The 25011-nt window shown below is 37.3% G+C and overlaps 1 protein-coding gene across 2 annotated transcripts in view; it reads left to right on the forward strand.

The window, feature by feature from the left end:
• GLRA2 (glycine receptor alpha 2) overlaps nt 1-25011 on the forward strand; it is a 149979-nt gene that overhangs the window by 11980 nt on the left and 112988 nt on the right. The window contains exons 3-4 of one of the 2 annotated variants that reach the window (XM_063304381.1): nt 11773-11840; nt 23708-23931. In XM_063304381.1, the coding sequence (XP_063160451.1) occupies nt 11773-11840; nt 23708-23931 (292 nt within the window). Of the gene's footprint in view, nt 1-11772; nt 11841-11939; nt 12008-23707; nt 23932-25011 lie in introns of both variants that reach the window. The other variant, XM_063304382.1, reaches the window with a different exon arrangement.

The raw sequence follows: 25011 nt of genomic DNA on the forward strand, positions 1-25011 counted from the left end.
TGCCATAAAATATCTAAAGAGGAATTACATATACTAGTGAAGCCTAATTCAGTGGATGATGATGAGGTGAGATTCAGCAGTGCCTTATAGTTATGTAGACACAGTGAAATCATCCCAGAGTTCTTTGCAATAAACAGGAGTTCCATGGCATCAGTCTGAAATTTCTTGATTTAGAAGCTGTTCTAAATATGGAAGGTTTTAAATCATCTGCAATAGGGGGGTGGAGCAACATGGCCACAGAGTGATAGCATTTTTAGTGAGCTCTTAACTCTTCTATTTTAGTTATTCTTTTGTTTAGTTTTAGGGTAGTTTACTTAGTGATTTTATTTCATACCAATCATCTGCAATATGCCACTGCATATTAGTACTGTCAAATATTAAATATAACCATTTTATTTATTTATTTATTTAAAATATTTCATCGTATTATTTCCCATTGCTGAAAATTCAGAAGGAGATTTTTGATGTCCAACTACTTAAATCTCATATTAAATAATGGAAGATGCAAACATTTGCTTTTGGGAAAAATTTGCAAACATTAAAAGAATACTTAGAGCAAGGATGGTTATGTGTGCTGCTCCAGATGCTTTAGGGTGAGGGCCAAACACATAGCAGTCCAAGCAAGTACACTGTCCTAACAGTCAGGAACCACGCTGAGACAAGGAATAAGTCTCTAGTGTTTTATTACTGCTACATTAGACAGAAAATCCTAACAAACTGAAGAAGCGTGGGAAAAACCCAGACGGATAAACCCCAAAAGTTAAGGCGGGTCTGATCTGTGTCTCTTTGAATGGCTGCTTAACTCCTCAGTACTACGCATGCGTTTTCCCCCCTGGATAGGGGCCCCCTCCTGCTCACCATCAGTACTCATGACATACACCTAATGGAGCTGCAGCCAATATCTGGAAGACAATAAATTTTCAACCCCCAACTGGAGGATATTTGAATTCACAAAGAAAAAAAAAATTAAGAGCATTCATTGTATTTTTCCATGTACTATGTAACATGGTTTAGGTTTTTTTTTAAATATAAAAAGCTATAACCACCAATGGGATAAAAATAAGAATCCTTTCTAATAGTTCCTACAGTTCCTGCTAGAATTTTAACAATATTGGAATTACCAATAACGTTGTTCTGTATATTTATTTGGCATTACAGATCTGTTACGGTAAACACTGTAATGAACTAAGCTGATAGAGATAGAGATAGAGATAGAGATGGAGATATATAGATATTACAAATGTGTGTCTCATCAGGAAAACATACAGATTACTTCAAGGCATCCTAAGTTTCAAAAAAATATACTGTATACTCTTTTTCTTGACTCCTGTGATACTTCATTATTAAAATTAGGCAAAACTTCTTTAAAATTTTCCCATCCCATTTCACACCTAATGAAGACTTTTATGGTTGTTCTGAAGATTCCAGCCTTCTATTTTCTTACTGTTTGTACTCACTGAAAGTACAAAATAAGTAAAGCTGGATCAAGAAAATTGTGCAACTCAGATCATAAACCAGAAACTCTAAGTATCGATTAGCACAATACCTTAGCTTACCTCCCCTTTTTTCTTAGTAAAAATATCACAATTGTGCATTTGTTTTACAAAGCAAGATTCAAGACAGATGGATTGAATTTAAGATTAAAGGAAAACAACAAATAGCAGAAAGTCCTTCCTGATTTCTAGATATATAAATTCATGTCATATCATGCTCTCCTTTAGGATGGTATATAAGACAGGCTGGTGTCCAGAATTTCAAACCTCCATAGTCTTTGTCCATCCTGCTTGGATTCTGGCAGCTATACTGCTAGCACATCTCCTGGCCATCAGGTTGAAGATAGGTGGTGTAACTTGGAAGCTACTCAAGCGTGAAAGTAAATTCTCATGCTGCTCCTAAAAATTCTAGTTACCAAACCAATCAACAGATATAGATTAAATTTAGAACCCTCTTTCTAGCCCCCTCCTTTGTAAAAGAGAAAACAAACTAGGGTTTGCTTGCCATATATAATCTTTATAGAGGTACAACATTTAAAAGTACTCCCCGCTAGACTTATACTTCCCGCTAATAAATATTACTAATCTGAGAGACTTGTTCCTTGGATTAATTGCTTTCCATCCAGACTGCTACAAGGGAAATCTGACATCTCCCTGAAGTTCTCCATTTTCATTTTCCAATTGGGAGTCAGCATACTGTGGCTATTGAGCATGCTCAGTTTGCAGAAGCTTGTGTATGTGCCCATTTATGATTTGGTTCTGGTTTTGGTTTTGTTTGGAAGCATTTTTATACATATTTCTGTTGGGCACATTCTGTGTCCCTCAGATGCAGAAACCTTCCTTTGCCTCTTATATTTTGGCTACAATTCTTTTGGCACTCACCGCCTGAATTCACAAAGTACTGAAATGGTGAGGATGTTGTCGTGGATGGATTCCTGGTGGTTTATATCTGCATGAAGCTCTTGCCTAACTTATGCTAAGACTGATTATTGGCTTACCCAGTACAGTGCAAACTGGAAGGCAAATACTGAGTGGGTATATATTAATTTGCAAAATACCCATTCATTTCTACTGAATTAGGATGCTATACTTATATTCAGAATTGACAAAAGTGCATCAGTGAAATACGGTTGGGCTGTATTAGTTGCTACTGATTAATGCTTTGCCACTATGTTAATGTTTGTTATGTGTCTGTAGTAGTGCAGTTGAAGTAATACCCGATACTAATGCAGCTTGTGTCCTCCATACAAGATTCTCTTGTGGGTCCTTTGAAAATCACTGTGGCTGGTTAATATACACACGTCTTCACCCTAGTATTAGAGAAAGTACTACCAAATAACAGGAAGTAACCATACGATAAAGGTGATGGACTATGTGATAATGGGATTCCTTAGATAGAAAGCCCAGGCAAAGACTCAGGAACAGAAGCAAGCACTAAAAAGGAAGGGCTAGGTAGAACACTGTTTTCTGTGCCTATTTAAGAGGGTCAACTTTTTTCCTGAAGAGGTGCCAAAAGGCTTTAAGTTTGTGTGGTAGGCAGAAACACAATAAAAAATGCTCTCCTTATATCTGTATTGCAACTTTGGGGAAGGGCCATAATTCAGTATAAACATACCTGTCCAAAACCTTGGGGAGCTGTCAATATAGACAGTTGTTGAACTGAACTGATTGATGATCCAATTCATTAGAAAGCAGCTTTGTATATATGCTGTCCCACCTGCAGAGTTTCTGCTTCCCATGCTGTTCTTTAATGGACGAAATGTTCGCCATTTTGTGGCTTCTTCTGCCAGTTAGCAGAAGAAATAAGGTTCATTTTTTGTGTCCTAGATCAGCCATTATATCAGTGTTTCTCAACCTCAGCAACATTAAGATGTGTGGACTTCAACTCCCTTGCTGGCTGGGGAATTCTGGGAGTTGAAGTCCACACATCTCAGTGTTGCTGAGGTTGAGAAACACTGCATTAGATCAATCTTTAGAGAATAAGGCAATTTGTCTCACTCTATTTAGGCAAGTCTCAGACAGCAATAGGCACCAGATTTAGGGATGATTCAGATAAATTCAGAAGATGTCTAAATTCGAGATCTGATCAAAATGAATTGTTTTATTTAATTTGATTTATAACCCACATTTATTTTGTACAGCTCAAGGTACTGTACATAAGGCTCCCTCCTCCTCCTTTCATCACCACAACAGTCCTGTGAGGTGAGCGGGTTGAGAGAAAGTGACTGGTTCAAAGTCATCCAGTGCCTACTAGAACTCACAGTCTCATGGTTTCTGCTTCAGCACCTTAACCACTCCATTAAACTGTTTGCACACGTGCTCCTGGTTTCGTGTAAGTTCAGAAAATATGAATATGATACATTTGCACAAACACTGAGACAGAATTAATTTTTCATCTATATGATCAGGGAGAAACTAGACGAGGTCACCTTCCATGGACATGTTATCAAGAATGTGGATGGGGATATGCTTCCCTGACTATAGTCTAATGTGCTTCAGTCCTGGGACAATTGTACCATGTAAATCTTCATACAGCAGTACCCATATTGCTGTTATGCATGAGTACATTTATAAGGACTATAAGGACTATTATCTTTTCTCTGTTCAGCTATTGAACAGCCATTTATCCAAAAGGTCTGGGGGGACCTTTTGGATAAACGAGTCTGTCCTATATATAGTGTCATCCCTGCCAGACACCAGAGTGACAGGGCTATTATTTCATGCCCAAGAATGATAGTGTGCCCCAAGTTGTTCCTTCTGATGAAGAATGACATGCTACTTCAAACTTCCTCTTAGCTCATTATTAAGGTAAAGGTAAAGGTTTCCCTTGACATTAAGTCCAGTCGTGTCCGACTCTAGGGGGCGGCGCTCATCTCCGTTTCAAAGCCGAAGAGCCAGCGTTTGTCCATAGACACTTCCGTGGTCGTGTGGCCGGCATGACTAAACGGAACGCCATTACCTGCCCGCCGAAGCGGTACCTATTAATCTACTCACATTTGCATGTTTTTGAACTGCTAGGTTGGCAGGAGCTGGGACTAGCAACGGGAGCTCACCCTGTCACATGGATTCAAACTGCCAACCTTCTGATCGGCAAGCTCAGCAGCTCAGCGGTTTAACCCGCAGCGCCACTGTTAGTGAGCTACAATTTGGGTACCAAGGACCATAGTTATGAAAAAGAATCTTGTTGGATTGTAATTCATCTCTTGGCATAATATCATTCCCATGCTGGACCAATGAATTTAAAACTGGATAATAAACATATTGGAATAGGTCATTTATTTATAATTTACTCTGACAATAGTTATATATAATGGTTTATGTACTTTATCTTCTGACAGAATATTTTCCCCCTGCACTTAAGCTTAATTGCTTAGAAATTGGAAAGTTTTGCATAGAAAGAATGGGTTACATAAACTACTGAGTAATAATAAGAAAAAAGAGAGCATTGAATATCAAGTAAACAATAGCATGAAAGTAAAAACAATTGTTAAATGGAAACAGCCATTTAGTGTGCCATGAGAGGTGGTTTGCAAAACGATTGGTGGAAACAGATTTATTTTTTGTATTGTTTTAAATACTGATCTTTGCTTTGAAAATGGCTCTGTTATATGGAACTGGGGAGACAGAGGCCTGATTAAATCATTCACAGGGCTGGCAGGGCCAGTTCAAATGGTGGGGAAGCAGCACATCTGATGTCCTTCAGCAGGCACAAGCAAGCCATGGCCTGTTTTGAGCAATCTTTCAACCACCTTTTTCAGGAAGGAAGGAATGACACAGATTGGACCTATTAATTTTACAGCCTTGCACATAAACTGATACCTGTGGTGGAAGAGCAGAGATCCACTGATACCCATCACATGATCTCCATTGGGTGTCTGATGCTTTAATAACTTACAAAGACCTTCCCCAGTCTGAGAGCCAGTTTGGTATACAGGCTAAAGTGCTATGTTAGAACCCAGGAGGTTGTGAATTCTAGACCTCCCCTGAGCATGAAATGTGGTCGGGTGAGTTTGGGCTGGCCATTCTCTCTCAGCCCAACTCATCTCACAGGGTTATTGCTTTGGGGAAAGTAGGAGGCAGGAGCATTAGTATATTGAATTGATAAAAAATAAAGGTGAGTCAAAAATCAATTCAATAGATAAATATCCCCCCTTACTACATGACTAGTTGAGGCTAAAAGTTGATGTGATGGTAGGGTGCAGAAATGACATCACAAAGGAAGATCGATTTGGTACATTGAGTATTTTCTTTCTTCTGGCTATTCACTAATGGGAAGGTCCCTAGTTATTTAAAAACCTTCCTTTAATTTGCTACTGCTACTACCAACTTGGTCCAAAAGTAACATAATTGCGTCAGCTGTATTTTAACTACGGAGGAAGGAGTAAATCTTGTTTGTATCTCTGAGACCTGGACATCTAAGGTGTGAGGAGTTAACTTCTTCCCGCCAAGCAGATCTAAATATTTCATTTATCATCAGCCTAAGCTTTAAGTTGTGGAAAATCTTGCTTCTGAAGATTCTGAGAATTGCTGTGCCCAAATTTACTTTGCAATTTCTCAAATGCTTTGCTCCTTTGAGCAGGAAGCTTCTATCTCATTATTAGGGTAGTTGAGAATTTATTTTGAATTTCTTTTAGTTGCTGTGTTTGAGCTTACCTGAGATTTAATTAAAGCATTGAGAGCCACCAGAGATAATTGTACAATAAAATACAAGAGATTTACATGCATCCCTTTGCCAGCTTGTAGCTAAAGAAGTACAAAAATATCCCATTCTGCTTATGAGAATTTTACTAAAATTTCTATTTTACTTTGAAAGAATTTTGAAAAAAAACCCCACTTCCATTGAAGTGAATGAGAACTGGAATTAAAAAAATGGGTACATTTTTTGCTTACCTGGTTTCAATTCCAGTGAAGCTCTTGGCTGGTTGCTCCTTCCTATTTTATTCAGAAAGAAAAATAAAACTGTGTAATAGTGTTGGATAGATTAGGCAGGGCTTAAAGGGGTATCCTATAAACCAATGCATAGAACTGTGTATGCTTAATTAGTTTTTAATCATTTTCTTGTACCTTAATTGTGCAATTTGTTTTGTGAGCTGCCCAGAGAAACTGTAATGAAGCTATGTAAATTGAAAACTACATAAAAGCTGCATGAAAACAAAGTAAAACTGTCTGGGCATCAAAGTAGTGCTGAACTAGGTTTCTATGACCTGTTCAGGTCAAAAAAGTCAAGATGGCAGCTGCAACCACACAATTGTCATATTGACTTTTTTGACCTCACTCCACATATGCTTCTGTGGCAACAGATGTAACTCCTTTCTATGCCTCACCTCTGCCATTTTGCTAAGTTAAAAAAATTATTTTAAAAAATCTGATTAAGAGAGCTCCCTAGTGTGAAGGCTCCTGTTGCTTTTTTTTTTTTTTTTTAAAGTCTGGGGATGGATGAATGAGTGAATCAATGAAATGATTTCCATTGCATTTATAGTAAAGTTTGTAAAGTTTAGTAAGTGCTTTAAAACACACATACATCCCAATGAAATCCTCACCTTCTACATTAGCTAAAAACCATTCCCAGCATGAAGAAAATCATATTGTTTATATACTAATGCAGGGCATCAGAAAAAAAGAGACGACAGTCCTAATTCACCAACATAACATGGCTGAAGACATTCAAAAACATACTTTTAACAGCTATTTGGTTGGATGAATGAATCTGTCACTTCTCTTTTCTCCCACTCAGATTGTTTCTGTCCCAGGAAAATAAATCAAACATGATGTTCACATTTCTCTAGTGGTATCAAACAGGCATCTCATCCCTCAACAAGGCCCAGTCTCCTGCTTTCAGAATTGAGTGGATTAGTAGCTATCTCCTCTTTTAACTCTGGAGCACTCTCTTACTTTTTAAAAATATATTTTACTATGGCAACAGATTATTTGTGAAACAAGGCTACGATGACAATCAGCCTACTCATGTTTTTATTTTGCATGGATATGGTATGATATTGAGCTGTGGCAATGAGAACACAAATGAGGTCTTAGGGCATATGTAGGCCTCAAAGCTTTCACCCTCCAGATACCTCCAAAGTTGCCTCCAAATTGTGTAGTTTAAATAATTATGGAATAAACACATTGATTGTAATTTATATTTAATTTAAATGTAAAACTAAATCAGAGTTTGTTTGTTTTCCCCCTGACCCTACTTATTTCTTTAGCCCAGATCTGCCTACTCAAAGATTTAACTTAAACATTTTCAGCCCACAGATGAAGTATACCCCTGGCTTATTGGCCCTGGTCTTGAACTGATGCTAGTATATGATGAAATCTGAATCTTGATAAAACAAAAAGAATGGATCTTTCTGAAAATATTCTGATTCTTCTTTTACCTTATAGAAAATGCAGAAAGCTTCCCACTATTTAGAATGTAGGTATTATTCTTTCAGGGCTTGAAAACTTGAATTCAAATTTTGCTTATTGCTGCAGAGGAGGCAGAAAATCTCAAAGATGATGCTTCCCAAAGATATAATTGAATCATAGTGTCATGCAATGATATTGGTTTGAAGGATAGGTTAGGCTGACATATATAGAAGCTGAATATAGATGTCAGGCTTACAGTCCATATAGGAAAACAGGAAGAATAATAGAAGAGCACAAGACAAAATATTTTAGAGTGCGGCAAAAGTATTAAGTGTCTTAAGTCTTACACTCATTTGACCACAACATTTCTATTCCTTTTGTGTATCATAACACGTCTTTGTTGACTTTATTGAAATAGTTTATATTCATATATTGCCAGACCTGAGTAAGACTCAAGAGCAGCAGTACAATAAGCCATAATTAAACCAATTTAAATAAATTTCATTTTTTTAAAAATCTGCATAGTTGACAAGTGTCAATATTAGAAAATTGTTATTCTGTTATGTGAAAAATTCTCAGATGCTACAACACTGTGTAAAATTTGAAATTTTGTGCAGAAAAAAAATATTTCCAACATGTCTAGTCACATTTGAATCCCATGGTCATGTTCCTTTTCCTCAGCTAGAGATCCTAGTTGCAACTCTTTTTCCTTATGGGCCATAATACAATGTTAATGCTTTGCATCAAGAATCCTCTTCAGTCTTCCCCCAGGGATTGTTCTTGCCTTGCTTATTGACTTCTTGGAAGCACCCAACTTACTAGATTTAAAATGGAATAGATGTACGATATAGTAAGTTGTGCTTGCCTGTTTTTTGTTTTTTTTTAATGATCTAAAAGCTGAATTATAAAAAAATCCAATTAGGAAAATGTATGTGTGTATATATATATATATATATATATAGAAGGAAAGTAAGGGCACCAAGGAAGGGTACAAGGAAGTAGCAATTCTAGAGATGGTGCCAGAAAAGAGAAAGCTTGAGTGAGTTGAAATTAGTGAAGAACATTAAGAGTAACAAAAAAGACTTTTTACAAGTTCAAAAGAAAATCAAAAGAAAATAATCAGTATACCAACTGTTTGATGAATAGATCAAAATGCTAACAGGTAATAAAGAAAAGGTAAAGTTACTCAACTCCTATTTTTGTTCAGTTTTTTCCAACCAGAAAGTAAGTATTCCACCAGGAAATTGTAATGAAGAGGAGAGAATTGAAGCTTGACACTGATATAAATATTTTTAGGAAATACCTTGTTATTTGAATGAGTTTAAATTTACAGGATGAGATGAATTGCATCCTAGGTTACTGAAGGAAGTAGGTTATGGTCTGGCTGCATCTTTATGTGCATCTGAGAAATCCCAGAAAACAGTGCTAGCTTATTGGGGGAACAGCAAATGTTTTTAGGCCTAGTGTTCTTATCCTCAAAAAGAGGAAAAAGGAAAATTCAGCAAACTACAGACCAGTCTGACTTTGGTACCTGGGAAGATATTAGCGCAGATCATAAAGTGATGGATTTGTAAGTACCTTGAATACAATGCAGTAATTTTCCAAAAATCTACATAAATTTGTCAAGAACAAATATTATCAGGTTAGTTTTAATCATATTTTCTGATTGGGCAATTTCTTTAATGTATTGTGGATTTGCTACACACACATATCTATCTATCTATCTATCTATCTATCTATCTATCTATCTATATCTTGATTGCTGGAAAGCATTTGAGAAAATATAATATGACCTTATTAGCAAACTAGTTAAGAGTAGCTTAAATAGCATGACAATTAAGTGGAAACTTAGATGTGTCAAGAACCACACTCAAGGAGTACTCATTCACAATTTATCTTCACATTTTAGAGAAATATTGAAGGATGTGTCAGAAGCTAAGCCCTCTATTGTTCAATATTTTTAATATTAGCAATAGAATCAGAGGAACTGCTTGGCAAATTTACAAATGAGATAAAATTGGGTTTCATTATTTTCTTCAAAAGATTTATATTACATCAAGTTGGTGATAAAGATACCATTTTCCCAGAATTACATTGGGACTAAGTAGAAGCTATGGATTGACTGATTGATTGATTATGTGCCATCAAGTCATTTTTGACTCCTAGTGGACCTATAGATAGATTTTCTCCATGACAATCTGTCCTTAACCTGTTCTTTCAGGTCTCTGAATGGTGCACTCATCACCTCTGTAACTGAGTCCATTCACCTTGCTGCTGTTCATCCTCTTCTTCTTTTTCCTTCCACCTCTCCCAGCATTAGGGCCTTTTCCAGAGAGCTAGGTCTTTGCATAACGTGTCTGAAGTAGGATAATTTGAGTGTCCTTTTTTTGCTATTGGAAGGGAGTAGGCATACAGGTCCTAATATTTTAAGCCCAAATTTTAATTAAATTGATTGATTTAATTGAACAAATGAATTAATTGTTTAATTTAACTGTCACTGGCTTTTTTGCCTGTCCTTGGCAGCTGTAGGTTTATCTGCAAATATTACTAAGTATGAAATACTACAGCAGTGGGAAGGGCAAAATGGTGAGAATAGAACAGTTTGCATTGCTCAGTTATATGGCTTTGAGAATACAACTGTTTGAAGTGAATCACGTTGGAAACAATTTGCATTCTGACAAACTTGTGCTCTTCCAACTCAGTGATCATCTGCTCATTTGATTATTGTTGATTATAATGTGTAGTGCTGTTGTAATATTATAATTAAAATTTGCATTGTGAGTCAGGAGCTCCCATTCTATTGTCATTTCTGTTTTGGGTGTCTTAATTGCCCAACTAAAACACTCATCTCTTTTTCCTTTGTGCATTTATTCAGTAGAGACATCATACTGGCTTACCTTTTTGTGTTGATTATAGATTATATATCTGTAGTGCTTTGCAGTATAATGCATATTTGCACATAGCACATACAATATAAATGCCAAGCATGAATAATGCAGTATGTCACGATACCTTGATCTGAAAAAGCAAATAAATTAAAGCGTCGTTGTTTATTATCTAGTTCATTGGAGAAAGTCCATTGTCTTTTCACACCTAATTATAGTCTGTGAGTCAGCATATGAATTATATATATAAATTTTAATTGAAATAGATGTACTTTTTATGAGAATGGAAAAGATTGCGGCCATGTGAACTAATGCCTGCTTAGTTGCTGTCAAGTTCCTAACTACAGATAGACCACTACCACCCATCTCTCCCCTTTACATCTTTGCTGTCTTTAAAATGGACATGAACCAGACAACTCCTCCAACAGAAGACTGTTTTCCCTAAAATACACCTGTCACCATATGCTTTTATGCTTTGCTTATTACAGGAGACAGTGGCGTTTAAGGTCGCTTGTTTAACACAATGGGATTCCAGAAATCATTGTTTTAAGAAAAATATCCCCATATTCACCCAAGAAAAATATCAGAAGCCAGTTTAGCTCACTCATTCTATGTGGCTATTTTCTAAGAATCCATTTCTCCTCCTCCTACCCTAATCTAAGACTGATGAGGGGAAATGTGTAGAAAAACAACATATCCAAAGAGTCTAGTTTGTTTGTTATACTATTTATCAGAGATGAGAATTCCAGACTACAGTACTCTTATGCGTACTTTCTCGGTAGGGACTCCTACAGTTGTCTCAGATTACAATGACTATTTGCTCTACAAGATAATTTTTGTTGCATTTGTCATTAACCAATAAATTGAATTAGTAATGTTCACTGCAATGGTGGGGGGAAACTATAAAAATTGATCAATTAATATCATTTGTTGTTGTGTCTCACGTTTTGCTTAATTTCAGCAGCCACTGCTCCAGATGGCTTAGATGCTGGTGGAGAAGAACTTTTCTATGATATATATTGCAACATTTTTATTGCATTTCACAGGTCCTCCAGTAAACGTTACTTGCAATATTTTTATCAACAGTTTTGGATCAGTCACAGAAACCACAATGGTAAGTGCTGCAATGCCACTGGCACTGAAACAACTATCCTTGATATATGTCATAAACACAACCTGTCATTTTTTTTTCTATTTATTATTCAACTTGCAGGTCCTCCTGTAAATGTTACCTGCAACATATTTATCAACAGCTTTGGTTCAATAGCTGAAACTACAATGGTGAGTGGGGATGACCATTGAAGCCATCTTGTGAAGGAGAGGCATGTGCCATTGATCTGAGATCTCCTGCATATGGAGGCCTCAGATGTGAGGGTGACCAACAGTGTATATTATTGTCTTTCAGACAAATCTAAAAAGTCATTTCAGGGCGGGGGGGGGAAACAACTTTTGAGGTGATTTTTTTCCTCCCTAGCATTCAAATTACAGCTATAAATTGGTTGTTGTATGCCGCCCAGAGTCACTTTTGGTGAGATGGGTGGCTGTATAAATTTGCTTAATAATAAAATAAGTAAATGAAATTCTTTAATTTCAGAATAGTGGGCCTACACAAATACCAGGTTTACAAGGCAGAATAAAAATGTAATAAACAACACTTCATGAAGATCAAATCAGCCAATTGAAGTAGTTGCCTTTCTTATATTGCCTACTGGTAAGACAGGCCCCATGACTTTAACTCTGCATGAAGAATGGGGCAAATAATCATTTTTGTTTACATCAGCGGTGGCCAACTGTTCTGGCAACTGCATCACAAGTCAGTCTAGAGTATAAAAGAACATGATAAGTAATCTATTAAGCTCTTCCATCTACTGAGGTGTGTTTTTACCTCTTGGTTTAGAGGGATGGAAGATGATAGCAGCATCTAATGGGAGAAACAGCTGAGTGTGCAGGGTAAACCTGAGGCATTAGGGCTGTCCTGCTTTTATTCACAAACAATTGGTGCCAAGTGCACCATTGCTAATCTGAGTTAGACCATCTTACGGACACCAACTTTATTCCTTTGGGAGGAAAATAAAGTCACTTAAAAATCTAGATGCCAAAGCAAAGGAAGCATATGCCAAAACAGCAAGGTTATTGATAAGGCCAAGACGTTGCTCCCAGCCCACATTCAGTGGCTGATTAGCAAGATGATATGGAAGCTGGCCTGAGTTTTTCTTCTCTTCTCTTCTTTCTCACACATATTGCAGCCACGTAGGCAGAATATGGAGAAATAATGGACTATAGACTCCCTCTTCAAGCCCTTATGTACTTCACTTCACAATTTTTTGCTCTGCTTGAGAAAAGAAAAATAAAATTGGGGCATGAAATGGGAATCTATTTAGCTTCCTTTGGAGCAGCAGCACAAAACCAGCTCTTTTGATAGTGTGCTGCCATACACCCTGGTAAGTCTGTAACTAGGAGAGAGGATTATGAGATGGTTCGTGTTATGTGAACAGCGCTTCTATGTCTTCCCCAGAAAGGAGACATATCTGAGATATTTTCGTGTATCTCTGAAAAGTGGCAGTCATCCTTCAGCTCACGTTTGCTCAAAAGAAAAGTAACAGTGTGGTCCCACTAGTATCCCATGGCAATGATAAGCCCACCCCCATCTTAGCTTTTTTATTTTAATGGATCATACTATTTAAATTCATGAATCAACCATACCTTGGAATTCACAAATTAGCCACACTGTTATATTTAATATACCAAGCATGAGTCTGTGACCAGGTTCAGTTAAATATAACACAGATCATGTTTCTCAGTTAGTGTGTGAGATTAGCTCCTGCTTCTTAAGGGCTGGCTTTAAGCAGCATTTCAGTGTTTTTCATACTTACGGGATTTTTTTCCACTCTGGGACAAAAGCAGAAAACTTCTCTACATTTTACATCTCCCTGATGACATCAGCAGCCTGCACCTGCACTGCAGCTTTGTACTTAGCAAGCATGTGTTCTGCCCTGATTTCGTACTTCATCATATAACCTATGCAGAAAACCAGTCGGAACAAAGCTCCTTTTTGCCTGAATCCTCCAAGCCTTCTCAGTTATGTTGATACCCTTAAATATATTTCTTTCCTATATAGTAAGGGAAGATTCTGTGAGGAAAGTCCTAGTCCTAATTATAGGTCAGTATGAACAATAATGCAATTTTAAAAAACTGAAGTAGGGTGAATTTTGCTTGTCACTGGCTTTACAAGATGGCATTCAGTGATGATATTTGCACGAACTAATGCTAATTGCATTGATCAGACTCCTCCATTGCATTTTATTCTCTCAATAATATATTAATATGCATCTATTGTGGGTTTATGACTGCTTTTCAACTAACAAAAAAAGAGCTAAATATTGGAGTTGCTTCAAACAAAGACTATCGGCTGCCTCATATGCTAAATCATAATATACCTGCTGACGGTGTCAAAGGAGATCTATGTTGTTCAGATGTCTGTTGCTCAGTTTCTTAAGGCTGACATCTCACTAATGAGTATCTTTGACACAGACTGAAGGAATGCTCTTAAAAACAGACATCAGCTACTACTCATTCGCTTTGCTTTATGAAGTCAATCTAATAATATGTTAAGCAGTGTTGTGATGTAATAAAATTCTGAGTTTCCTGGGACTTCCAGAAGGATTCTGCTGAGTATCTATCAATATTTGCCTAGGTGTCTGAATATGGCTGGATCTTTATGACAACCTGAATGAAGTTAAAGTGGAAAATGAATGGAAAACTGAAGATTATTCAGTGTGTGTTGATATAAACCCACTTCTTAATAAGAAATTCTGTTTCTGGAAAGAAAGAAAAAATCTTCCCCTCCCAGAAACTTCCTTCTTAATTCTTACTTTCCTCTGAGATGGGTTTAACAAATATAAATGTATGTGGCTTTAAATGCTTAAATTGCATATTATCTGCAATTTTAAATTAAAAACAATATTTCTGTTTCTAAAGTTCTTGCATTGAAATTTCAAAAATTGGGCTTGATATATATTTATATATGCATTCATATTTTGAATTAATGCACTTGGCTTTTTTTTTTTTTGTGTGGCATTTCATTTTCATCCCTGCCTTTTTGTTCTCACTCCAAATGCTTGGCAAGATGACAAATATTTCCACATTTTTGTGTCACTATTTTTTATGTTAAGGATTTTTCTGAGGCACAAAGCCAAAATATGTTAGATCAACAGCTATTAAAATAACATGCTGCTACATTTTAACACAGTTCCAGGACTCAGCATTTCCAAAGATTCCAAAATGATAAATCTATATTTTATACAGCTTTAAAAGGTTATATCTATATCCAGTTTTAAGCATTTTTATATACGTATGCATGTATGTTGTCAAGTAGTTCAGGAGTTCAGCTTACTTTGTCTCATTTCTTTTAAAAGTCTTCTTTTATTGGTATAATAATTTGCCAGGCAGATATTCCAAAAGAATTAAATAATGTTGCCATTTAATTTAACACCTTGTAAAACATCCTTGCTTTGGACACACACATATATAAATACACACAGAGATATGCACTCTATTTTAAGCACATTAAGTAGATTTCCTTTAAGAAAATATAGTATCTAAGTATATAATACCTTACTATCTAATTAAATACACTATATTCTTAGTCTTAGATACTAAAGCATATAGCAGGGAAGTACCTTGTGTGATAAAATATAATCTTCAAACCATATATGTCCAGTGGTCCTTCTAACTGTAGCCTTTTAATTATTTCCCCACATTCATAGTCCACAGAGAGAGAGAGAATCTGCTTGCCAACTTTCTCTTTCTACCATATGTCTGAAAGCATGTCCCAGGGGCCAGTGTTGAAAATCCACAGTTGGGAGCTGGCTATACTTGTGAAAACTCTCCATGGGCTTTAGGATACTAATGACATATGAAAACCTCTATAAGAAGTGCTGACTCTCTTACTATATAGATCCAAGCTTGATATATGGAGGATGACAGGACTTGGTGAGGGCTGAACATCCACATTGGGGAGCCGGCTGTACTTGTGAAGACCTCCTGCTTGCTTTCGAAGGCTGATTGCATACATTTGTAATTGCATAGAGAGCAATATACATAGACTTGGCTCTCTTACAGTATACTTTTCAGTTCCAGCGACTGGAGGCTGGCCAACCTGGCCATCAGGAGCCTGACAGTAGCAACAAAGAAAGATAGCACACTCTTTTTCTTTTCCCAAATAATGGGTAACATGTGAGAAAGACTATTTGTATAAGGGTTATGCCAAAGTACACTTTTGGTTAATTTGGGGCATTTGCTGGGGGATGAAAAAGGTACTCCTCACTTGTGAACATAGCAAAGGGTACCTACAAAGGGTACCTACAATCCCTTTTTAGCTCAACTTCATCAGGTTGTGTCAATGCTCTGTGTTCACCTTCTAGTCAGTTATTTAGGAGAGGAGAAAAAAGTGTAATTTGCAGGAATGGCTTTTAATATCTACACACATTTTTGGGGGTGGTTCTAAAAGGTGTATAAAATTTTTAAATGCTTAAGATTACAATCCTACTTATGTGAGAATAAGGTCCCATGAAATTAGACATGAGAATCATATGTAGGATTCTATGCTATTAATTTCGATGAATTTTTCAGTGATTAAAAATGATTCTCCTTTAAAGCTACTTCCTCTCTTTTCTGTTTGCCTTGGACAAAGATGACATTTGATCATCCAGGTTAAAATCTGATGTTGTGTCTACTGCTAAATATAAATGCCAGACAACAGTGAGAGTAATTAATACAGGTATTTTATGGACTGAAAATAAGTAACTTGAAGAACAAACTCCATGTTATCCAGCCATGTATATGCACAAAAGTATATGGTATGCATTTGCATAATGTAAGTGCATTATGCACAAATGTATGAAACATCCAGTCATTGTCCCACTTTCTCTAATGGAAAGCTTCCTTGCTGAGGATGGATTTCATTTAATGCCACTCTAAAGAAATAAAACTTCAGGGCTTCGTGATATCTGTTCGACCCAAGCATTAACTGTGATTTAAAAATCCATAAATATCGATATTTAACCATCCCTACATTATGCCCACATTAGGCTGACATATTGCCTGTGATATATTCAGAAAGATCCAGGCAGAGCCGTGTTCCCAAAAAGTTTTCACCCAAGCTCTACCAGATGCTATGATGGTTTCAGCATGTACATAAGATTATTCTTTGGAATTGCTGGGATAAAAAAAAACAATCTTCACTCACATTTCATTTTAGGATTTGGCAAATTGCCCAAGGTTAAAACATTTGGGGAAAAGATTTTCAACAGAGAATATGATGGCCCAGAAGATTCTGTTCTGTGTGCTACTCAGTCTGATTCCATGTCTGTTAAAGAACATTACATGCAGTATATTCAAACCTTAATTTTCTTCCTGTTATTTATACCACAGTCCACTGACATCTGTTATGGCAGAAATGATTCTAAGATGTGGAATATGGCTTTCTTCTTTCATGAAATGTTTGGATTTTATACACACACACACACGTTCAAGCCATATATAAAACAGTTACCGTACAAGAAGATAGATAGATAGCACCTTCATCTCTGACTTAGGAAGGATAACAACCTTTCTTTTTGAAACACCCGTTGGATATTTTAAATAAATCTATTTAAATAAACTGCCCCAAAAGGTTCTGTTGAATTAAAACTTCAGACAGTTAGTTTTGGAATATAGAATACTCCAACTTTCAATTATCTAAACTTACTTTCATGAATAGCTTTTATAAAAACCTTTTCCAAATGCTTTGAAAGCTACAGGACTTCCAGTGCTGCAAAAGCAAATCAAAGACTATAACAAAAATGAAATTGAATATATTGCCATCTGTCTGTTTTAGGTAAATTAGATTCTTCTAACAATCTTATAAAAGTTTTAAAATATCATTACTAATTAACTGATTGAGAGTGACTATCCCATTTTCTGATATTTTTTAAAAAAAAATTCCCACCCTTGTAAATTTAAAAATAGAATTCTCAACTCTTCATGAGAATTCAGATATAATTTTGATTTCTTGCCAGATTGTGCTCAAAAATGGATGTATATGTCTATATATTTGCTAAGAGTTTTTTTTTTTTAAATGATCCAAACAATGCAAAGGGAAATAACTGAAAAAATAACAAAATCTTAGAAATCAAGCATTCTACAAGAGTCACTAGGAAAAAAGCCTGGGAAGAGTTCATTTTAAGAGTCCATTGTTTACCTAAGGTCAAAGTGGGAGCCATTTGGAGCAGGGGCCATTCAGAGTGGGGGGATGCTATTCCAGAAGGCAGGGGCTTGGCAGAGAAAGCCTGCTTTATGGGTCCCTGGGGTTATGAAGTGACCTAATTGATGGGACATGCAGCATGTCAAATCTGAGAGATTACATAGGATGAAAACTTGGGAAACAGATAGTCTCTTAAATAACCAGTCCTTATGCCATGAATGAGTTTATAGGTGATAACTAGAACCTTAAATTGCACCTGGCAGCCAACTCTTCAGCAAAGGATCATTACCTTGTCATGGTGATGGAGCTTGAGCACCTCAATGATGCCATGAGCTAAACCGTGAAGGGCCACCCAAGACGGGAAGGTCATGACAGAGAGGTCAGACTAAATGCGATCCCTGGGGAAGGTCATGGCAACCCACCCCAGTATTCTTGCCGTGAAAACTAAATGGATCAGTACAACCAGAGATATGTCGGTATACCATCGGAAGATGACACCCCCAGGTCAGAAGATGGTCAAAATGCTACTGGGGAGGAACAGAGGATGAGTCCAACTAGCCCCAGAAATGATGATGCAGCTAGCTCAAAGCCGAAAGGACAGCTAGCAGCCGACGGTGCTGGTGGTGAACGGCGAATCTGATGTTCTAAGGATCAACACACCACTGGAACCTGGAATGTAAGATCTATGAGCCAGGGCAAATTGGATGTGGTTATTGGTGAGATGTCAAGATTAAAGATAGACATTTTGGGCGTCAGTGAACTGAAATGGACTGGAATGGGCCACTTCACATCACATGACCACCAGATCTACTATTGTGGACAAGAGGACCACAGAAGAAATGGAGTAGCCTTCATAATTAATAGTAAAGTGGCTAAAGCAGTGCTTGGATACAATCCAAAAAACGATAGAATGATCTCAATTCGAATTCAGGGCAAGCCATCTAACATCACAGGGATCCAAATATATGTCCCAATCACAGATGCTGAAGAAGCTGAAGTAGAGCGGTTCTATGAGGGTCTGCAGCACCTACTAGACAATATGCCTAAAAGAGACATTGTTCTCATCACAGGAGACTAGAATGCTAAGGTGGGCAGTCAGATGACACCTGGAATTACAGGTAAGCATGGCCTGGGAGAACAAAATGAAGCAGGACATAGGATGATAGAATTTTGCCAAGACAACTCACTCTGCATAACAAACACTCTCTTCCAACAACCTAAGAGACGGCTTTATACATGGACTTCACCAGATGGACAACACCGAAATCAGGTTGACTACATCCTTTGCAGCCAAAGGTGGTGGACGTCTATACAGTCGGTAAAAACAAGACCTGGAGCTGACTGTAGTTCCGATCACGAACTTCTTATTGCACAATTTAGGATCAGACTAAAGAGATTAGGGAAGACCCACAGATCAGCTAGATATGAGCTCACTAATATTCCTAAGGAATATGCAGTGGAGGTGAAGAATAGATTTAAGGGACTGGACTTAGTAGATAGGGTCCCGGAAGAACTCTGGACAGAAGTTGGCAGCATTGTTCAGGAGGCGGCAACAAAATACATCCCAAAGAGAGAGAAAACCAAGAAGGCAAAATGGCTGTCTGCTGAGGCACTAGAAGTAGCCCAAGAAAGAAGGAAAGCAAAAGGCAGGAGTGATAGGGGGAGATATGCCCAATTAAATGCAAAATTCCAGAGGTTAGCCAGAAGAGATAAGGAATTATTTTTAAACAAGCAATGCGCGGAAGTGGAAGAAGACAATAGAATAGGAAGGACAAGAGACCTCTTCCAGAAAATTAGAAACATCGGAGGTAAATTCCAGGCAAAAATGGGTATGATCAAAAACAAAGATGGCAAGGACCTAACAGAAGAAGAAGAGATCAAGAAAAGGTGGCAAGAATATACAGAAGACCTGTATAGAAAGGATAACAATATCGAGGATAGCTTTGACGGCATGGTCAGTGAGTTAGAGCCAGATATCCGAAGAGTGAGGTTGAATGGGCCTTAAGAAGCATTGCTAATAACAAGGCAGCAGGAGATGACAGTATCCCAGCTGAACTGTTCAAAATCTTGCAAGATGATGCTGTCAAGGTAATGCATGCTATATGCCAGCAAATTTGGAAAACACAAGAATGGCCATCAGATTGGAAAAAATCAACTTATATCCCCATGCCAAAAAAGGGAAACACTAAAGAATGTTCAAACTATCAAACAGTGGCACTCATTTCACATGCCAGTAAGGTAATGTTCAAGATCCTGCAAGGTAGACTTCAGCAATTCATGGAGCAAGAATTGCCAGATGTACAAGCTGGGTTTAGAAAAGGCAGAGGAACTAGGGACCAAATTGCCAATATCTGCTGGATAATGGAAAAAGCCAGGGAGTTTCAGAAAAACATCTATTTCTGTTTTATTGACTATTCTAAAGCCTTTTGACTGTGTGGACCATAACAAATTGTGGCAAGTTCTTAGAGGTATGGGGATACCAAGTCATCTTGTCTGCCTCCTGAGGAATCTGTATAATGACCAAGTAGCAACAGTAAGAACAGACCACAGAACAACGGACTGGTTTAAGATTGGGAAAGGAGTATGGCAGGGCTGTATACTCTCACCCTACCTATTCAACTTCTCCGCAGAACACATCATGCAACAAGCTGGGCTTGAGAAATCCAAGGCTGGAGTTAAAATCTCTGGAAGAAACATTAACAATCTCAGATATGCAGATGATACCACTTTGATGGCTGAAAGAGAAGAGGAACTGAGGAGCCTTATGATGAAGGTGAAAGAAGGAAGTGCAAAAGCTGGCTTGCAGCTAAACCTCAAAAAAACCAAGATTATGGCAACCAGCTTGATAGATAACTGGCAGATAGAGGGAGAAAACGTAGAAGCAGTGAAAGACTTTGTATTTCTAGGTGCGAAGATTACTGCAGATGCTGACTGCAGTCAGGAAATCAGAAGATGCTTAATCCTTGGGAGAAGAGCAATGACCAATCTCGATAAAATAGTTAAGAGCAGAGACATCACACTGACAACAAAGGTCCGCATTGTTAAAGCAATGGTGTTCCTCATAGTAACATATGGCTGCGAGAGCTGGACCATAAGGAAGGCTGAGAGAAGGAAGATAGATGCTTTTGAACTGTGGTGTTGGAGGAAAATTCTGAGAGTGCCTTGGACTGCAAGAAGATCGAACCAGTCCATACTCCAGGAAATAAAGCCAGACTGCTCACTTGAGGGAATGATATTAAAGGCAAAACTGAAATACTTTGGCCACATAATGAGAAGACAAGACACCCTGGAGAAATGCTGATGCTAGGGAGAGTGGAGGGCAAAAGGAAGAGGGGCCAACCAAGGGCAAGATGGATGGATGATATTCTAGAGGTGACGGACTCGTCCCTGGGGGAGCTGGGGGTGTTGACGACTGACAGGAAGCTCTGGCGTGGGCTGGTCCATGAAGTCACGAAGAGTCGGAAGCGACTGAACAAATAAACAACAGCCAACTAGTAACCACTGTGTCTCCCTTAATTGTCTTAAGTGTTGGATATATCACAGAATCCTAACTGTAATGGGAACCAAGTACATTACTTTACTGAACATAATAGATAGGCCCAAGACATAGTTTGAAATCAAGAAAACTAAGACCACTTCATACAGAAGCTATACTTTAAAAGAGAGATCATAAGTGTTGGAGGTGTGTACAATGGAAAGAAAGCCAAAATGGAAAGTGCAACTGTAGATCAAAATCCCATCTGTTTCTATGTGTGTCAACATCAAGTAGTTGCATCCACTATTTTGTCCCCCTTGGTGCCTTCATTGCAGATGCCTCTGCTACATGTTTGATTATTTCATTATTTTTAAAAAATCCATTAACTTGTTATTTTGTTTAAAGTGTCTGAGAAGATTCAACACAGGTAACACTGTCAAAGTATACATCTATCTTGTAGCCATATTCATTTTCATTACATTTATTTTTCCCCACAGTCTCTTTGGTAATCATCTATCTCTTAAGTTCCTCATTTATTTGTTATTGAGCTTGAATACTGGTTTCAGCTGAAAATTTTTTTTCTAGGAACAAAGTCCAATCTATATAATAGAATCAGAACAATATACTAACTTTCTTATATAGATATCTTGGCAAAATACTAGATTTATTCCAGTTTATAGTGTACTTAGAGTAACTGCTGTATCACATTCAACAAATCTGATACGGCAGTTACTCTAGGCACAACAGATCATATCTGCTGTATCAGATTCAACAAATCTGGCTAAATATCATTGATAATAATTAAAAAGACCAGGATGTGATCTGCATGTAACAACTTGTATTCACTTTCTGCTGCCTAAACACAAGTTATCAGATTGTCTTATTAAATACACCAAAAGTTTCATAATGATTTGGGTATCCTCTGGTGTACTTTTGTTGCCATTGCAATTTTTGAAAAGCTGATCTAAAATTATACTTTCCATGGAGTGGAAAGCTAACCAAACCAAACCATGTTATGATCACATAGTTACCTCTATCATTCCTAGCAAAGATAAGCTGATGAACCAGAGCTAAGGGTCTAGGCTCTTCCTTTAATCCAGGGTATTATTGTTTTACAAAATCTCATTTTGTCCAGTGAGCTTACTCTCTAGTAACTGCCATAAAGATTGCAACATAAAACTAATTTCAAATACAAAGTCCTTAAAATTCCTGCATTGTCTCTTTGGGACCCTTTTCTTCCTTTGCAAAGCCATTGGTTACCAGATAGACTAAAGTTTTCATATTATTTTTGCAATTACAAGTAATGCCATTATGGCATAATTCCAACCAATCAGTCAGCACAATGTAAATATAAAGAAGCTCTGTGTAGCCAAACAGTTCTGCACTCACTTTCAATGTGATGTGGGAAGAAGAGAAATGTCTCTTTATGCCTAGCAGTTAAGTTGATGGTCAAGTTCTTGTTATGTTGCCATAATAATTGTATTCATTCATTACAAGAACTTTGTCCAATCTGCTCCAGCTACACTTAGCATATGACTGACTGTGACAGTGGCTGGTATATGGGTGTGTGTATTCATTGAAAATGCAGATGTGTAAATCCATCCAAATGCAAGATTACTTTCAATGGAACAGGTGTTTGAATGGCACCCCCTTTCACATTTCTGGCTCAGCTGGAAAACTGAAGAAGAGGTGTTTCTGGCATGGGCTTGATTGCTTCATTTCTATCCAAGAAGCCATTAGGATAAAACAAAGCCTACATGGAAAACAAAACAAATTAAGCAATATCTTAACTGTAGCTTGAATTTTAAAAACGAAATTAGATATATTTTAAAGGAAGATGAAGACTGTTGGGTTTTCATGCCATTGCTCTCCATGCTTCTTTGATAAGCAAAATGCCACCTGACCTCATAGCCTTGAAGTAGGCACCATGTCAACACTCACGCCTAGAATATTTCTTATTTCCAAAGATACAGCTGAAAGGTTGAAAGAAATTTGGTCCAAGTTCCACTCCATGGTACAGTCAGACTTTTGTTTTGGTCCTGAGAAAACTGAGGTAAAATCACCACTTCATAGCTTTATTATTTCGATAATAATAATAATAATAATGACAACAACAATTCCCAGATTGTCCTTGACCAACATAAAACATAATATTGCATCAGCTAATTCAATAATTGATCTAGTATATCTGAAAGTCTGAAAGTATAATGACATCTCACCCAGGCAAAAGATTAAATAATCAGTATGTCTGACATTTCTATAGGACTACAGAGTGAACATTTTTCTGAGGCAGCAGTGGAACGACTCCCGTCTTGCCTACAGTGAATACCCCGATGACTCCTTGGATTTGGATCCATCAATGTTGGACTCTATTTGGAAACCTGATTTATTCTTTGCCAACGAGAAAGGTGCAAACTTCCATGATGTTACCACAGACAACAAGCTTCTAAGGATTTCCAAAAATGGGAAAGTATTATATAGTATCAGGTAAACCTCTATATGTGCATATTGGGCCTATGCTTGGTTTCTGAAAAATGTGTCTTAGAACACAGAATGGAATTTAAATGTTCAATTGTTGTTTTTTTTATGCCCTAATGAGGTTTGAACCCAGCAGGGTAGGAAATAAGTCTCTACTTTGGTTGGTTTTTCTCTTCTCAGATGAGAAAAAGCAGCAGCATCAAAAGACCAAGGACTGGTGAAATGTAAAAGAAGCTCACACTGTTCTGAAACAGCATTCCCATCTTTATCAGTTGAGAGTGCAGAAAGAAATAGGCTTTCTTTTGTGTGAATTGCATTCAAAAGCAAAAGGAAAATCCAGTTTTCCAATTGTCGGAGCATTTTAAATAAAATGACTGGCTTTGGTTTTCTTAAGAGAACAATTCCGACATATTCACTCCACATGGTTTTCCTGGTTTTATGCACTTTAAGTTGTAAAGCATAGTAATGTGTTGAGCTCAGGTGGTTCTGCTTAGTATATCCTATTGTAATAATCCTGCTTTTATCAGCTCTGATTAAGCAGAACACAGAGAATCAGAGTGAGGAAGACTTTAAAACAGCAAGGCTAAAACACTTCTACACTGCTGAAGTTGCAGCTGTGGCATACAGTATATTTCATGTGCTTCATTGGGCTATTAATAGTTTAATTTTTGCAATAGAACCTTCAAGACAGAAAGTACACTTAATTTATGAAGGTAGATTAATAATTTCTATAGTCTATATTCTTCCCTTTCTTGCTGCAATTTATTCTTATTGCCAGCAAACTACTTAATTGTATAGTGGACAGTTTGAAGCTATAATCTGAAATCTCACAAAATTCTTCATAGATGCAATACAGAAATAAGGGCTTTCATCCATATAAAAAAGAAGTGGCTTTCAGTGTATTTTCAGCTTTATCTGCTATGGTTTCTGACTTCATTTATCCAACTGTGAAGAAAGGCAAGAGTCTAGCTAGTTTTAACCCAATTCCTAAGTTCCATTTTTAGGTGTACACCAGGGATGAGCAAATGCTGGTTCCTGTGAACTATTGTTGTGTTGCTTTTGTTGCACTCCGAGGGTCATAATAGGCTG

Source organism: Candoia aspera, chromosome 5 (genome assembly GCF_035149785.1).
Source record: "Candoia aspera isolate rCanAsp1 chromosome 5, rCanAsp1.hap2, whole genome shotgun sequence".
NCBI lineage: Eukaryota > Metazoa > Chordata > Lepidosauria > Squamata > Boidae > Candoia > Candoia aspera.